The 17,051-nt window shown below is 44.1% G+C and overlaps 1 protein-coding gene across 4 annotated transcripts in view; it reads right to left on the bottom strand.

Moving 5' to 3' along the window:
* The window catches only part of TRANK1 (tetratricopeptide repeat and ankyrin repeat containing 1), a 389,483-nt gene that overhangs the window by 213,315 nt on the left and 159,117 nt on the right, over positions 1–17,051 (bottom strand). For all 4 annotated transcript variants that reach the window (XM_077491750.1, XM_077491748.1, XM_077491751.1 and 1 more), the window contains one exon: positions 15,401–15,547. In XM_077491750.1, coding sequence (XP_077347876.1) covers positions 15,401–15,547 — 147 coding nt within the window. The remainder of the gene's footprint in view (positions 1–15,400; positions 15,548–17,051) is intronic.

Here is a 17,051-nt window from a genome sequence, read left to right as displayed (position 1 = left end):
TTTAAAAGCAGTAATAAATCGCTGACTTTTTTTTTCTTTTTAACCCTTTCCATACCGACGTATAGTCTGGACGTCCTCAGGAACACTCTCCCATCCTGGGCAGGCATCATATGATGTCCTCTGCTTCGTGTAGCTACTGCGGGCCCCCGCAGAACAGCGATCGGGATCGTGTGTGGACACAGCCCATCCCCATCAGGGTAAAGAGCCAATTTCCACGTGACCGGCTGTGTCCAATCACAGCCGGTCACTTTAGAGATCTGCGTGCATGCCACTTGTGCATGCAGCGGTCGGGGAGGAGGCGTGTCCCTCGGACAACGCCCATCCACGATCAGGGTAAAGAGCCAATTAAACTTTTTGTGGTTAATTCCATTGTCCTGGTGCTCCAGGGCCTTCAAAGTGTGATAGGTCGTTAGGAAATTAGATAATTGTGTAGTTTATGCTCCTAGAACGCCTGACGGTTCTCCCTGCATGTTGGACCTCTCTATGTGGCCAGGCTGTGAAAAAGTCTCACACATGTGGCATCTCCGTACTCGGGAAGAGTAGTAGAATGTATTTTGGGGTGTAATTGGAAGTATGCATATGCTGTGTGCCAACTTGTTATGAAAATTTTGTGTAAAAATACTTTCTTAATTTTCTCAAGAATTGCAGGAAAAAATTACAACTTCAAAAAACTTGCCTTGCATCTTACTAAATATCTTGGACTGTCTACATTTCAAAAAGGGGTCGTTTGGGGAGTATTTGTACTTTCCTGACATTTGAGGGCCTCAAGAAATGAGACAGGCTGTTCTGGTGTGATTAATTTTCAATGATTTGCACCATAGCTTGTAGACTCTCTAACTTTCACACAGACCAAATAATATACACATTTTGGGTTATTTTTACCAAAGATATGTAGCAGTATAAATGTTGTCCCAAATTTATGAACAAAAATTACTTCTTTGCAAAATGTTATCATAGAAACTAAAAAAAGTGTTTTTTTTCGCTCTTTTTTCACTTATGTCGCAAAAAATAAAAAACCCAAATGGTGATTAAATACCACCAAAAGAAAGCTCCATTTGTGTGAAAAAAATTATAAACATTTTGTTTGGGTACAGTGTTGCCTGACCGAGTAATTGGCATTCATAGTACAAGAGCACTGAAAGCAGAAAATTGGTCTGGGCAGGAAGGGTGTACAAGTGCCCTGTATTGAAGTGGTTAAACCTGCAAGGCAATGTCAATGTCCTATTATGCATTGCATACTAGCACATTAGTTAAAAATCACCTTAGAATGAAACCCTCCAGCAGCACGCTGTCACCATTGATGCGCTTCCATCTTCACCCGGTCTTGGTCTTCCGTCCAGGAGCTGCTGTTTACAGGACGGGACTCTGAAGGAATAGCACGGGTAGTGCCGTTCCTTCTGAGCACAAGCTCTAGTGATTTCACCGACTGCATCTACAGCAAGTATCTCCTAAACAGTGTACGTTTAGGAAATATTTACAGTACCTATAAGTAAGCCTTATTATAGGCTTACCTATAGGTAAAATTCATGCATGGGAGTTTAAAAGCTGCTAGCAGGCTTAAAGCGGGAGTCCACCGGGACTCCGCGTTTTTTTTTTTTTTTTTTTAAAAGCCAGCAGCTACAAATACTGCAGCTGCTGACTTTTAAAATAGTGACACTTACCTGTCCAGCGCGCCCGCGATGTCGGCACCCGAAGCCGATCTCTAGGTCGCCTGTCGGGTCCTGCCACCGCCATCTTGGGTATGGGAATCAGGAAATGGAGCCTTTCGGCTTCATTTCCCGGTTCCCTACTGCGCATGCGCGAATCGCGCTGCGCAATAAGTACGCTCCCCGCTGCCTCTGGGATCTGTGTGTTTCCCAGCAGGCAGCGGGGCACTTGCGGGAAGGGGCGGGCACTTGCGGAAAGGGGCGTACGTTACGCCCCTTTCCGCAGAGAGCTATCCCGGAAATGGGTGCAGTTACCTGGATTATCCAGGTAACTGCACCCCCCCTCCCCCCTGAAAGGTGCCGATTGTGGCACCGGAGGGGGGGAGGGTTCTGATGAGCGGAAGGTCCACTTTAGGGTGGACCTCCGCTTTAATCACTATTTGAAGCTTGTTGAAATCCTGCTGAAGCTGGCTAGCAGCTTATTTAAAGCAGGGCTCGACAAAACCCGGGCGCCAGGTCGCATTTGCGACTAGAATTAGTGACCTGTCACCTGGGGCAGCACAGCTGGAGGTATCCTGTCTCCGTGGACCCTCCCGGCATGATCACATCGGGCCACGCCGCCGGCGGCCGGTAATTGAGGCCGCGGCTTTGAAGCCTTCTGCAGTCCTATGGTTCCTTCTGGAATCTGGCGCCCTCATGTGGTGGCCGTTGGTATGACAACCAGCAATGCTAATGTAGCTTACCCTGCCTGTTTTCACTGCCCGCCTATCTCCTTCCCTTTACTTAGAACACCTAAACATGATATATTTTTTTTATTCTAACACCCTAGAGAATAAAATGGTGGTCATTGCAATACTGTCTGTCACACCGTATTTGCGCAGTGGACTTACAAGCGCACTTTTTTGGGGGAAAATCATTTATTTCATAACAAAAATAAGACAACAGTAAAGTTAGCCCAATTTGTTATTATATTGTGAAAGATAATGTTACACTGAGTAAATTGATACCCAACATGTCATGCTTCAAAATTGCGCCCGCTCATGGAATGGCGACAAACTTTTACCCTTTAAAATCTCCATGGGTGATGTTTAAAAAATTCTACAGTTTGCACATTTGAGTTACAGAGGAGGTCTAGGGCTAGAATTATTGCTCTCGCTCTACCGATCACGGCGATACCTCACATGTGTGGTTTGAACACCGCTTTCATATGCGGGCGCTACTCACATATGTGTTCGCTTCTGCATGAAAGCTTGGCGGGACAGGGCGCGTTTAAAAAAAAAAATTTTTTTCTTATTTTAACTTTTATTTTCATATTTTTCACTGTTCTTTAAAAAAAAAAAAAAAAAATCTATGCTATTTTCCCCTCACTCGTCTCCATGTCAGGCCAGGGACAGGTCCGGATCGCCGTCACGGACCTGGCTCCTAACTTTTTTAGCTGGTTTCTAGATTCCAAGCAAATTTGTCAAGCCCCGATTTAAAATGACAATTCGCGTTCCCATCAAGATCTGTGTATAACCTTTCCTCAAACTGGAGCTGAAAGGAGCTTTTAAGGATTAGAGAAAGCTTGCCAAAAGCCTTGCAAAAACTAGCAGAAAGTTACATAAAAGCTTGCTGTTCACACTGCTCTTATACAAGCTGAAGCTTGTGTTGAACAGGCCTTAAAGCGGTAGTAAACCCGCAAATTTTTTATTTTTTTTTAAACCTGCAAAGCAAAAGGCATAATAAACTAGTATGCACCGCATACTAGCTCATTATGAAATACTTACCTTAAAACGAGGCCCCGACATCTGGCCCGATCCACGCCGAGGGAGCTGACATGCTCCCTCTGCGTTTCTTCCGGGTATCGCGGCTCTGGCGCTGTGAGTGGCCGGAGCCGCGATATCGTCACTCCCACGCATGCGCACGGGAGATTTCATTCCGGCCGGTCACTGCCGGATTTTCAGGCCGAGAGTCCCCTTGTGCGCATGCGCCGCTGCAGTCAGCGGAGCATACTGAGGGGAATATCTCCTAAACCGTACAGGTTTAGAAGATTTTTTTTTACCTACAGGTAAGCCTTATTATAGGCTTTCCTGTAGGTAAAAGTTAAAAATGTGAGTATACAACCACTTTAAGGGATATCTAATCCCAAAAACAAAAATTTAACATTGCAGTGTAGCACTCCTTAGTGGGGACACCATCGTTTTCTTTTTTTTTCAAACCAAGAACATCTTCACAAAATAGAAAAATTGGATTATTGTACTCAATGTAAAAAACTTTTTTTGGAGTCCATTGAGGGATAAAGATGAAATCATTAATTGCCAGGTTATACTACCACCAACCAATTTGGACTCTGGTAATCAAAACATCTGTAGGCTGGCCCAGGATATTCCCAGCATGCCTCAGCTTGTGGTAATCAGTACCAGAGTATGATCAAAAGCACAGAGAGGTGAGGCCCAGATCCCTCAATTGGCTCCAAGAAGAGGATTTTACAAAGTACAAAAAAATATTTTCTCTTTCTCAGTCACTGAGGGACACAAAGTCATTAACTGTTGGGAGGTCTAAAAGCAGTCCCACTTAGTAGTGGACTCTGCTCAACTGAACCCCCCAAGGATCAAGAGTAAGGAATACCACAACTAGAAAAATGTCAGAACCGACAACTACCCCACAAAGCCAAGGCTTAGCAGCAAAGAACCCCAAGTAGTACTTCAGTCAACACAACCTTCAAAGAAAGAGACTATGGCTCCTTATGCCATCTGGAGAACCCACAATTTAATCCCACAAATTCAAGCTGAACAAAAAGGGTGGGATACATGGAAGCATACAAGTATAATCAGGTGATTGGAGTTAGATGCCTTAGCCATAAGTTGGTGATAAAACTGAGGACCAAACTCAACACACACTTATTAGCAAACAGAAGCTCAAAAAGGAAGCCTGATGAAAATCCTGCCTTTTCCAGAATCTTGGAGAATCACAGAGCCAAGGATGCTCCTCAGTTCCCAGATACAACGTAGAATAGGAATCCATGGAGCAGACAGACAGAACTCCTGTCATAACGAAGATTATTCTCCAAAGTAAACCCAAGACAGGGAAGAGCACCAGAAAAATTCTCCAAGAACCTGCAAACTAACCAGAAGAAGGGCCTAAACCCAGCAGGATGGATAAAGCATTCCTGGTTGTTGTTGAAACCAAATGATCTCTCCTGTCAAAATATAGACTCCCAATACACCTGTGAGATCAAGACACACCATCATTTAGGACGTTGTCCAGTGACATTCATATGAGACCTGACCAGGAAAGGATCCCTCAATGTAGGAGAAACCATTAGCTCTGGAAATCCAGAATATATCCCAGGTGAAGAAAATTCTGTGACAACAATTTCTCGAAGACAGGAAGAGAAGTCCTTTTCAACACCCTGGTCAGGAAACTAAATAAATGGAACAGGAACAACATAAACCTCTGAGGCTGACATGAGTCTGTTCAGCAGCTAGATCTACAACAGAGTAAAAGGGGCTGAGGCAGACTAGAAAGAGATGGGACAAAAGGATGTGCTTTGGGGAGGAGAGCCCCTCGACACCTGATTCTCCTTAAAAAGTTGAGGAATGGGAAACTCCTTGACCAATAGAAAAGGGGCTAAGAAGAAGTATGCTGTGGATCTACCCACTAATAAACCATACTGGCTAATGTCTGCAGGCAATGGAGAGTTTGCATTGCCGATAACTAGCAAGACCAGAGCCATCTGAATCTTGCAGGCAAAAAGCTAATCGAAAAAAAAAAATTTCCACTAGAGCCCATGGGGACAGGAAGCCAGCCGAGTGTCCCACAAAGGGAATGCAAAATGAAGACACTTGGAAAAAAACTGAAGTCAACTCCATGAGGATTACTAGGCATGCAGAAGCAACACCACTGAAACAGAGGCCTGGTGGGTCAAAGGGTTTCCATGGAGGAGGACAGGAATAGAGACTGTGCTTGTGCCCAGACATCATTAATGGCTTGACATGTCAAAAGGGAAGCAAAGGATTGCCCTGAAAAACAGCAATCTCAGTGGCCAGTGATGGCATGTCAGGAAAGGGTTCACCTGCTTTTGGCACTGAGGATTCCAGATCTATAGGCTGCTGTTCCGGTGTCCACCAGAGGGTGTCCCTCAATAGCCAAAAGCTGAAATCTCATGCAATCAGTCATCACCTAATGCTGGTTGCAGGAAGTGTATTTAAACCCTGTGCATGCTCTTCCTCACTGCCTTGGTGTCTCCATGTGCCCCTGACCTGCGTTCCAGTATCCTGTTTAATATTTCCTGTTCCGGGACCACGATCCCTTCCAACCTGCTTTCTCTGTCTCCTGTTACCCTCTCACTGCCCTGTTTAGCTCCCAGCTCCCTCTGCTTGATCGTTTGTGTATGACCCTGGCTCTGTTATGATTACGCTTTGCATTCCCTGCTTGCTGTAAATATTTGATGTAAGCAGTTGTTTATTCTGTGTCACTGTTTGGATCTCTGGTTTGCTTCACTCAGTTTGGCATTTTGGAGGTGCATTTACATTAATGTTGTTCACTTATATTTTCAATTTATATTTTTTTACACTGTTTTTGTGCCTAATATTCTCTGTGGCAGTCCACATATTTCTGGTCACACCTGTTACTGACAACACCAAGGCCAGTCCTGACCAGAAGTGGCTGCACAGGGAAGGTATCTTGGCTTTGCAGTTTGTGGCAAGATACTCGTTTCTTTGCTAGTGACAGAGGAAAGAAAGAATACTGCTGCCTGATACTGAATAAGTGGGCCAGTGACCAGCTGTTGGAATGCATTTGTCTTACTCATTCCCTAGTTGATCAGGGCAGGATGTTGTTCGGTGATTTTCAGCCACTGGTTCAAGCTGGTTAAAAATTGGCTCTGTCCAGTCTTCAGAATGGCTCAAGTAGAATCACTGGTATGGTTATTGGAGGATGACTCGGCTTATTTCTTTGAGCACTATTCAGCATGTTCTGAAACAGGTGCTAGTGGAGTGTAATAACGCAGTGCAGTCTCTTGTCAGACAGGCAGAGTATCAACTGAATTTGTTCAACCATTACTACAAGCATGGTCAGATACAGTGCACTTGGCCTCAGTCAGCTTGCAACAACCCATTAATGCTGCTAGACACCCGCCTTCTCAAGTATCTCTCTCTCTCTCTCTCCATCATCCACAGCAACCACAGTTGTAGCCCAGTATACCCTGCTACCAACTGAGTGTCAGTACCCAGTTTCAACTTGTTGCACCTACCCTGCCTTTAACCCATTGAACATTACCGTCTTCTCTGCTGCCTGTGGCAATTCCACAAAAATCCTCCTGAACAACTGCACCCTCTTTTTTACTATCCCTCAGCTCTCCTCTTCCATCAGCTGCACCCCCTGCTCACAGCCCTGCGTTCACATGCAGAACCTCGGTGTCTAAACCCAAAATCTGCTCCAGTCTAACTCCACTCCAGCCGATCTGCCTCCACGCTAGCTGATCTGCTCCGGTCTGCCTCCACGCCAGCCGATCAGCTCCGGTCTGCCTCCACGCCAGCCGATATGCTCCGGTCTGCCTCCACGCCAGCCGATATGCTCCGGTCTTCCTCCACGCCAGCCGATATGCTCCGGTCTTCCTCCACGCCAGCCGATATGCCTCCGCGCCAGCAGATCTGCCTCCGCGCCAGCAGATCTGCCTCCGCGCCAGCCGATCTGCCTCCGCGCCAGCCGATCTGCCTCCATGCTAGCCTACAGATGGAGTTAGGCCAGCCTCTGATGTTCCTAAACCTGATGACCCGCCTAACCTTGCCGATCCTCTGCCTGCTGCCCAGCCTGATGGTTATTTGCCTGCTGCCCAGCCTGATGTGCCTCTGCCCAGCCGGATGTTCCAATGTCTGCTGATCCAGTGCCTGCTGTCCAGCCTGATGATCTGGTGTCTGCTGATCCGATGTCTGCTGTCCAGCCTGATGTTTTCGGTGCTAAGTGTCCAGCACACCTCTGATGATCCTTTGACCAATGACAAGCCCAATTTTAAAATGATCCTCTACTTACTGCCCAAATGGGTTCTACTGACTTTGCGCCTACTGCCCAACTAGCTCTTATTGACTCCATGCCTGCTGCTCAGCTGGATTGTCAAGAAAAGGGTAGGATTCCATCTGCCGTTGACACCTCTGAGTCTTCGTGTACCTTGTATGGGTTACCAGTTTTGCCTGAGATTCTTTTTTCAATTGCCTCGTGGGGCCCCTTTTACAGTATGTTGCTCCGATGGTGCCGAAGCCTGCTGTTCCGGACAAAACCTTCGCAATTGGTAGCAACATTTGCCTTCAGGACCTTGGTAGTGGTTAGCTCCAAGGGAGTGTCAGAGTACCATTTCTGCCTTGCCACAACCCAGATGCGATAGCCACAACTCCAGGTGTCGGGTAGCCAGTGCCTTGGGGAAACCTAGATGGCCGTTGATGTGTGGAACAAGTCCTGGAAACCAGGCAAGCTACACAGTTGTAACATTCCAGTGTCAGAGTTCTGGTGTTACAAGGTGACCCCAAGTTTGTGGTTGACCCATGGAACCCCAGAGTTGGGATGCCTACTGTCTCAAGGGATCAAATTTAATATATCTCTGAAAATCAGGCCAACAGGATGCCTAGCCAGTTGCCCAACACCAGCGGTAGGCTACCTAGCCAGTCACCAGACCCAGTCGGTGGAACACCTAGCTTATTGTTGGATCCCGGCAGCAGGGAATCTCATTTGGAACCTGCCACTTGCTTTGGCCTATGAGACATTTTCTCTGGTATCTTTTATGGACTCCTTCAGCTATGGCTGGTTGGAGCACCCGGAGGTTGCTCCTTAGAGGGGGGGTACTGTCAGGAAAGGGTTCACCTGCTGATGGCACTGTGGCTCCCAGATCTATAGGCTGCAGTTCCGGTGTCCCTCAGCAGCCAGAAGCTGGCATCTCATGCAATCAGTCATCACCTGATGCTGGTTGCAGAAAGTACCATATTTATCGGCGTATAATACAAACTTTTTTGCCCTTAAATTCAGGGGAAAATCATGGGTGTGTGTTATACGCCGATCCCCCGCCGATTGGGAGCCTCTGGGCGGCATTCTGCCGTTCTCGGCGGCTTTTGGCCTTTCTCGGCGGCCGAAAACTGCCGAGATACACAGGACATCTGGCTCTGTATCTCGGCGGTGCCGTTTTTAAACGTCAAAGCTGAAAATGATACTGACAAGGCTGCAAATGACACTGACAAGGCTGCAAATGAACACTGGGCAAGGCTGTAATGATGGACAAGGCTGCAGATGGACACTGATAAGGCTGCATTGATGGGCATTTAAATGTAAGTTTTTTTTCCTTAAGCTTCCCTCCTAAATTTAGGGTGCGCGTTATACGCCGGCGCGTATTAGACTCCGATAAATACAGTATTTAAACTCTGTGCATGCTCGTCCTCACTGCCTTGATGTTGTCTCCATGTGCCCCTGACCTGCGTTTCAGTATCCAGTTTCATGTTTCTCGTTCCTGGGCCCTGATCCCGACCCTGCAGCCAGATCCCTTCCCACCTGCTCTCTCCATCTCCTGTTACCCTCTCCCTGTCCTGTCTTGTTCCCAGCTCCCTCTGCTTGATCTCCCGTGTACGACCCTGGTTCTGTTATGATTGCGCTTTGCATTCACTGCTTATTGTAATTATTTGATTTAGGCAGTTGTTCAGAGAGCCATGTCCACTGAAGCATAAAGTGAACTTCCCTGGAACTTGTGAGCTGCAGTCACCCATTGAAATAGGCATGTCCCCTCAGTGTGTAATTATAGACATGTTGCAAATGAATGGCAGTGATGTAACCAAGACCTCAGATACGCACAAAACCAAGACAGCTGGCAACTAGTGAGGGTTTAAAAGGCCTAACTAAGGTGATTAAGGTCAACGTAGACTGGAAGTAGGATAAGACTGGAGATTAAAGATTGATGTGGATTTTTGCAGCAGAAGCGATAGTGAAGTGATGCTTTAGTGACGATGAGTTGGGAAAGAGCACAGCGCCACGTGCCAAGTCCCCTTCCATGGTAAACTGATGACAAGAAGGTGCAAACAAGGTTGTTCAGCCTGATCAGCCTACTCTGAGTTAGACTTCAGAGACAGGGCAAGAGAATAGGCAGTGTCAACAGCTCTGGACCTGGAAAGAGCTCCACAGCCAACGTATTACCATAGGAGTGTATGGAAAGCACCAAAAGCGGCTTGTAGGTATAGAGTGAACTGCTCCTTAAGTAACACCAGGAAATCGGCATTACCGTCTAACCTTACATATCAGTATCAATTCCTGCTTAGCATTCTAATCACGCTAAACAGGAAGGGATGCAGATATGTGAGGTTAAAGCTATATATCCATGTGCACGGTTTAACGTGCACTGTTCCATGGGATTATATTTACTTGGGTTTTTAATAAAGGATTGCATTTTAATGATGGTAAAGCGCGATCATGGCCTCTCTTTGATTCTGTTTGGGCTACGAATGCCTAAAAACCTCACACAGTGGAGCAATAGGAGCTCTGTTGGATTCAAAGTGCACCTGAATAATAATCGCAGACCAGTGGAGTTAATCCCCAGGTGGACAAAGTGTGCAGTGACCTGGTTTCTAGGTCAAATATGGAGGTGAGCGCTTGATACTGCTGTTGACGGATATCATGTGGTGCAACTGCTGTGGGATTGACATTGTGCTCATAATTCAGGAGATCATTAGGCAAATTATTTGTTACTTTTTCATGCACTGGACTGTATTATTTTATTTAGGAGGTTTCCCCCACTGTTCACTATATGTTGCCAAAATATTGGAGTCATGATGTTGATTTTCAGGTATTGTATGTTATTTTGCAGTATAAAAACACAATAGCAAAAGTGTATGGTACAGGCATTTATTTTATTTACTTCTCATGCATTGTGGTTCAATATATTATTGAAAAATAGGAGTCGATATATTGTATAGGAGCTTTCCACCATTCTTCATGCATCGGTAAAGGACCACCACTATTCACACATATTGGAAAAATTGACTACATTTTCTTCTATTTGCTTTAGTTGATGTAGGAACACACATCAGAGTTTAGCAGCCAGCCTGGTAATACAACAGTCTAATACATTGCAAGATTACACTTCTAGTAGCAGTACCCACAGTGCAGAACAGGCTAAACTTTGTGCAAACTACTTACTGGGCACTCCAGGAGACCATACAGAAGGAACAGAAGGACTTTAAGTGACCTTTTGATAAGAAAAGAAAGGAAAAACTAGCTTTGAAAATTGGGCAGAGTCTGGCTGTCTAATGCTAATCCAAAACGGTTTTGCATGTCACAGAAACTGGGACCCAGGTACATTGTCCTGTTGGAAATCAAAAAGGAAATTAACCCTGTGGCATATGAACTTTCACTTCCTGATTTGTACAAGACCCATCTGGTTTTCCATATCTCACTGCTTAAACCAGTTGTTCTGGAGCCATTCCCAATCCATTCCCAGGAAGAGTTGATCCACCACCTCCACCAATAATGGTTGGGGAAGAAACAGAATTTGAGGTGGAATAAATTTTGGATTGCAGAAAATGGGGGAGGCAAGTTCAGTATAAAATTAAATGCAAGGGGTACTCCTCTGTAGAAAATGTGTGGGAACCCTAGGATAATATACACACTCCCAAGCTTCTGAAGCATGGTTCAGACCTTTGCAGTTTGCTTTTGATCCATTTCTGAAGTGTTTTTGCACGCTTTTCATAAATTTTTCAAGCATGTTTTGTTGAATTTTGCATTTTTTCTTTATTTGTTTTGCTATTCAATCTGCCCAACAACAAATTAGCCAAAACGGAAATCACAGCAAAAATCCAGTGCATGCTTTTCTTCAGCTTCCCCACTGAAGTCTTTTGAACCCAAAACGCACCATTTTGCATTTAAAAAAAGTCCATGACCCTATCCTAAAACGCAGCAGCTGAAAAAAGCGTAGATGTGAATGTGTCCCATCACGTTAAATGTACTGTAGTGCATTTCTGCAAAAAGCACTAAAACACACATAGGTGTGAACCAGGCCTTCAGGAGTTCTTCAATAAATAGCCGGAAAAGGTGGTTAGAGTAGGCACCTGGAAGCCTGGGGGAGGAGAGGGGGGTGTGGGTCACTGTCGGAGTGCTACTGGGATTAAAGGTGGAAGTGCACCGACGCAAAGATCTGGCACCATTGCTAGTACCCTCCATGGCCGCACTCGGTTACGTGGGAACGCCCGGCGTTCACCAACACAGGGATCCAGACTGGCACACACCCGCGCACACCCTCAACCCAGACTGCTGCCAAACCCTCTTTATAAGGAAGACAGCAATGTTCAAAGATTGTTGATCTTAGGTTGTCCAGTGCTCATGTGCCTGTGTTTTCTTTGCTCCAAGGATCTCCCATTAATGACCCAACTTGCTTTTTGCCCCACCTCCTAAAAGATTCCCGGTTCTCACCTCGGCTCATTCTTAAGCCCCATACACACTATCAGATTTTCTGCTGATTTTTTCCTTCAGATTTACCAAAATCATATAATATGAAGTCAAACCTTAGGCGTTTCAATTTGTATGCAATCAGGCAGGCCCTTGCACTACATGGTTTTGGTAAATCTGAAGACAAATATCAGCAGAAAATCTGATGGTGTGTATTCTGCCTTCTATAATCACCCACGTATGACCTTGGCCTGCTCTCTTGACCACACGTTTGGCTCCTGTGCATGACCCCGGCTCTGTCTTGACTATGCTAACACTACCAAGTCTGCTTGATCCTCCATGTATGCCCCCTGCTCTGACCCAAACTACTCCACCTTCTTTCTGCCTGTCACAGGTGCTACCTACCTCCTGCTGCTGTCCTGGGCCTGCCTCACTACTTAGGGGCTCTCCAGTGCTACAGTTGACTTCCTGGACATAATTATTTTTCTTGCTCAGCTCTAAAACACCCCAAAGAGAAATTGCGAAATTGTGTATATGCAATATTAGCACCCTGAGTGGTAGGTGGAAGGAGGCAACTAAAAGGAAATTTATGGAAAAAAAAAAGTGCCTCAAATCCACCTTGTTTTGGTAAAATACTAGAAAGGGCTATTTACAGGATACGGCCACCAGTTCATGTTGTAGCCATGAGGAGCACTATCTGGATCAATGAGCAGTCACTCTTACTTTGGTCATTTGTGTGTATTTTTCCAACAGGATCATTGGATTTGCGCCTTACATTTTGTTCCTTGTTTACAGTGTCTTGAAAAAGTATTCCCACCCCTTGAAATTTTCTACATTTTGTCATGTTACAACCAACAACATAAATGTATTTATTAGGATTGTATGTGGTAGACCAAAGTGGCATATAATTGTGAATTAGAAGGAAAATGATGCATGGTTTTCAATTTTAATTTTTTTTTACAAATAAAGATCTGACAAAATGTGGCGTGCATTTGTATTCACCCCCCTTTATTCGGATACCCCGAAATAAAATCTAGTGGAACCAATTGCCTTTAGAAGTCACCTAATTAGTAAATAGAGTCTACCTGTGTGTGATTTAATCTTAGCATAAATGCAGCTGTTCTGTGAAGCCCTCAGAGGTTTGTTAGAGAATCTTACTGAACAAACCGCATCAAGACGACCAAGGAACTCACCAAACACGTCAGGGATGATGCTGTGGAGAAGTGTAAAGCAGAGCTTTTTTGACTGCAGGGTCCAGATATGAGTTTGGAGGATCAACACTAGTTCCTGGGTATGGAACACTTGGGCCAAATCCAAGACAAGACAAGTAGTGGGTTGGATCCATCACCTATTCCCGTAGGTTTAGAATCCACCAGAAGCACTAAATGGTCTGCATTATCCACTGCACATTGGCAAGCAGGGTCCAGGAGGAGTGAGTCTTCAAAAGAAGTTTATCCAGATACTAAATGTGGATTCCCTGAGAGTGCAGCAATGCAAGAATCAGGGGCAAGCACCTTGATTAACTCCTAGGGGGCTATGGACAGGCCAAAAAAAAGAGCCACAAACTGGAAGGGCTGCTTGACTGCCACAAATTGAACTACTGATGCAGGGGTAAAATGGGGACAGAACAGGGGTAGTACAAAAAACTGTATCCTTGATATTTATTGATGATAATTAGAAATTCTCCTTGTTGCAGCAATGCAAAGACACACATTCTGGTTTTAAACTTTTGGACCCACAAGAAGGTGTTGGGAACCTTCAGTCTAGTACGGGAGGAACTCCATCACTAGGCAATTTGAAAGAAAGAGATTTAATACATTTCTACTTAAAAAAAAAAAAAAAAAAAAAGAGTGAAGTGGTTGTAAGGCAATATGAAGGGACCTCAATCTCGGCATAGAGGTGTGCAAGTTTGAAGGCATAAAGCAGCGAGGCAGTAGAATAAACCACTAAGTGGGAACTTTCTGCTTCCTCCACTTTGGGAGTGCATACTAGTAACTCATCTACAGAGAGGGTCTTCAGGGAATGGAACTACCAGGACAGCAGCCAACTGTACCGTGCTGCACTGCTAAACGGAGGGTGAACGCCACATGCAGAGTCCTGTGCCAAAAGACAACACTAAAGGCCTGCCCCCATCTTCCATGCAGTTAGGGTACAGTCTCCTGATGCACTGCTGAGTCGCAAGCAGTTCTGCAGCTGTAATCAGACTGTTTCAATGGAGTCAATGCAACCAAGTGGAAAAAGGTCTTGTGTGAAGATCCAAGTGACTTTTTCAATCACCCAGGGAATTTGTAAACCTGCTCTCAGTCATCATCACCTAAGGACACAAGCAAAAACAGCTACTAACAGCTTTGTGTGCCAGTGTCCTCACTTGAAGTTGGTAGAATATAACCCATGGATTAAAGGAGCTTGTGTTCTGAATCGTACAATTAAAGTATAATTAAAGGCAAACCTTTTTGTTTATTTTGGATAAAGTGGAGGGGAGATTAGAACCTTGCCATTCTTTTTTTTTGAGGTATGTGGCCCCATTAGGGAGATTCACCCTCGCAATTTGTTCTGATTACCATTATCAGCAAAAGTAAAAGAAAATCCCAACATTTGCGTTGTCCCCAGAACAGGAATAGTGGAGATATCTTCCAATGGGGCACTAGTTTGGGTGACCCTGCTGACAATTAGGGATTCCCTAACTTTGGAGGGATTTTCTCTGACTTTAATTTTAGCTATGGGACAAGAAGTGGAGGGAACTCTCCCCACTGGCACACAGATGGCAAAAATAAATCTTACTGGAGTTATAACCCTTCATTACTCAAAAAAATGAAAATTTTTTTGCTTTTAAGGCTACTTTAAAAGGGGTTCTAAAGGCAGAAGCTTTTTTTTTTACCTTAATAAATTCTAGTGTCCCCCCCTTACTAACCGAAGGCCCATCTCGATCCAGCTGTCAATCACAACCAGTGAGCCAATGAGAAAAGTGTGTGTGTGTGTGTGTGTGTGTGTGTGTGTGTGTGTGTGTGTGTGTGTGTGTGTGTGTGTGTGTGTGTGTGTGTGTGGGGCCGAGCCACGCTCTGTGTGTGAATGGAAATTGTCCATTCACAGGAGCATGTCGCGGGAGCTAGCCTGCTTGAGTACCCCCTATTGCAAGAGACTTGCTATTGGGATCACTTGGCAGGGGGGAGGAACAGCCATGACTGCCGGCGTATAGCAAGTTTTTGTTTTTTTCGACAACCGTAAGAATCATTTCAAGGAAATTACTATTTTGGTTTTTAAAACCCATCATAAGCAGTAACAAATGGTATAGCAGAGATTAGGCAAGCTGTAAGGTAAATAAAACAAGTTGCTCGTGCTAACAGGATCTTCCAACACGTTACCTTTCACTGAAGATAATGCAGTCAGAAAACTCTTCACAGTCCGGTGTTTAAGAAATGTACTTGAAGGACTGGTTTGCTTGCAGAACTCTACAAATCCCTTTAAAGCCAAGGCAACCGATGCTCTCTCATCAGATATACTAGATGCCACTATAGACAGTCAGTAAAAAAAAAAAAAAATGTAAATATATACTGTATGGTTATAACGGCATGCAACAAAAGCAAACAGCTGTTTTTGACAAAACCCCCAGTAGTTATTTGGCCCCCCATAGTTGCACACAGTTTATATTTTTACTCCGGATGTGGCCGACAAAGGACCCGAATAAAAAATTCCAGTTGAGTTATAGGCTACCTTCAGGTGTTGACACTGGTAAACCCAATCAAGGAAGTTTACACCCTATATAACCCCTCCTCCTTCCAGGAGCACATCAGTTTTTGTAGCTAAGCAACATACTTAATCCAAAAAGAGGGGTGGGACCCTTGTGTCCCATGATGTACTCCAAGAAAAGGATTTTACAGGTAAGCTGTAATAAAAAGGATTTTACAGGTATGCTGTAATAAAAATCCCATTTTCTTTATTGTACATCATGGGACACAGAGCCTTAAGTACTAATAAGAATATATATATATATATATATATATATATATATATATATATATATATATAGTCCCCCGAACATTACTAATATATTTACATACATATTATATATATTATATATTTTATATATTTTATATATATATATATATATATATATATATATATATATATATATATATATATATAGTAATGTTCGGGGGACCAGGTAGATCGCAGGACACAGGCTTTTCACACAACAAAGGGTTTATTAAACTTAAACAGCTTTACAGCAGCAAAATAGAAAAAGAAAAGGTTTGTAGTCTCATCGACTTGCAAAGTCCAGAATAGCTGTCTATCAAAAGGCTTTTCACACAACAAAGGGTTTATTAAACTTAAACAGCTTTACAGCAGCAAAATAGAAAAAGAAAAGGTTTGTAGTCTCATCGACTTGCAAAGTCCAGAATAGCTGTCTATCAAAACAGTGCTTGATCTTGATGGCAGGTAGCTTCCCCTGCCAGGAGCCTTCCAAACAGGACACTGCTGTCCACTTCAGTTGCTGCAACCCAAAATAAACACCATCTACCATCCACCATGTCTTCTCCACTCCTCCACACCCATCTACCACTTCCTGTCTTGTTTTTAAAGACACTTCCTTAACAGGTGGGTTAATCAATTTTATTCCCTTAAAGAGACCATAAACCAAATAGATGGGAAATATAGCGTCCTTCCAGGACCCAGCCACGGCGTCCTGTACGATATATATATATATATATATATATATATATATATATATATATATATATATATATATATATATATATATATATATATATATATTTTTTTTTTTTTTTTTCTTTTAGCCAAAGCCATGCAAGTACTTTAAAATTTTGATTTTGCAATAGCTTTTTGTAGTCTGCTGTACAGCAGAGCTGAGGGGGATGAAGAAGCACAAGAAGCCAGTTGGGATGCTTTGCGAAGAGAATGCTTATAGGAGGAGAGAGTAGTGGTAGAGAGATGTGCTGGTATTGCTTTCACTATCCAGTCACAAGGCAGGGGTGGGGAAATGGACCTATAAGC

Source organism: Lithobates pipiens, unplaced genomic scaffold (genome assembly GCF_037356315.1).
Source record: "Lithobates pipiens isolate NorthernLeopardFrog02 unplaced genomic scaffold, aLitPip1_a1.2 Scaffold_19, whole genome shotgun sequence".
Classification (NCBI taxonomy): Eukaryota; Metazoa; Chordata; class Amphibia; order Anura; family Ranidae; genus Lithobates; species Lithobates pipiens.
This window is presented reverse-complemented; position numbering and strand designations above follow the sequence as displayed.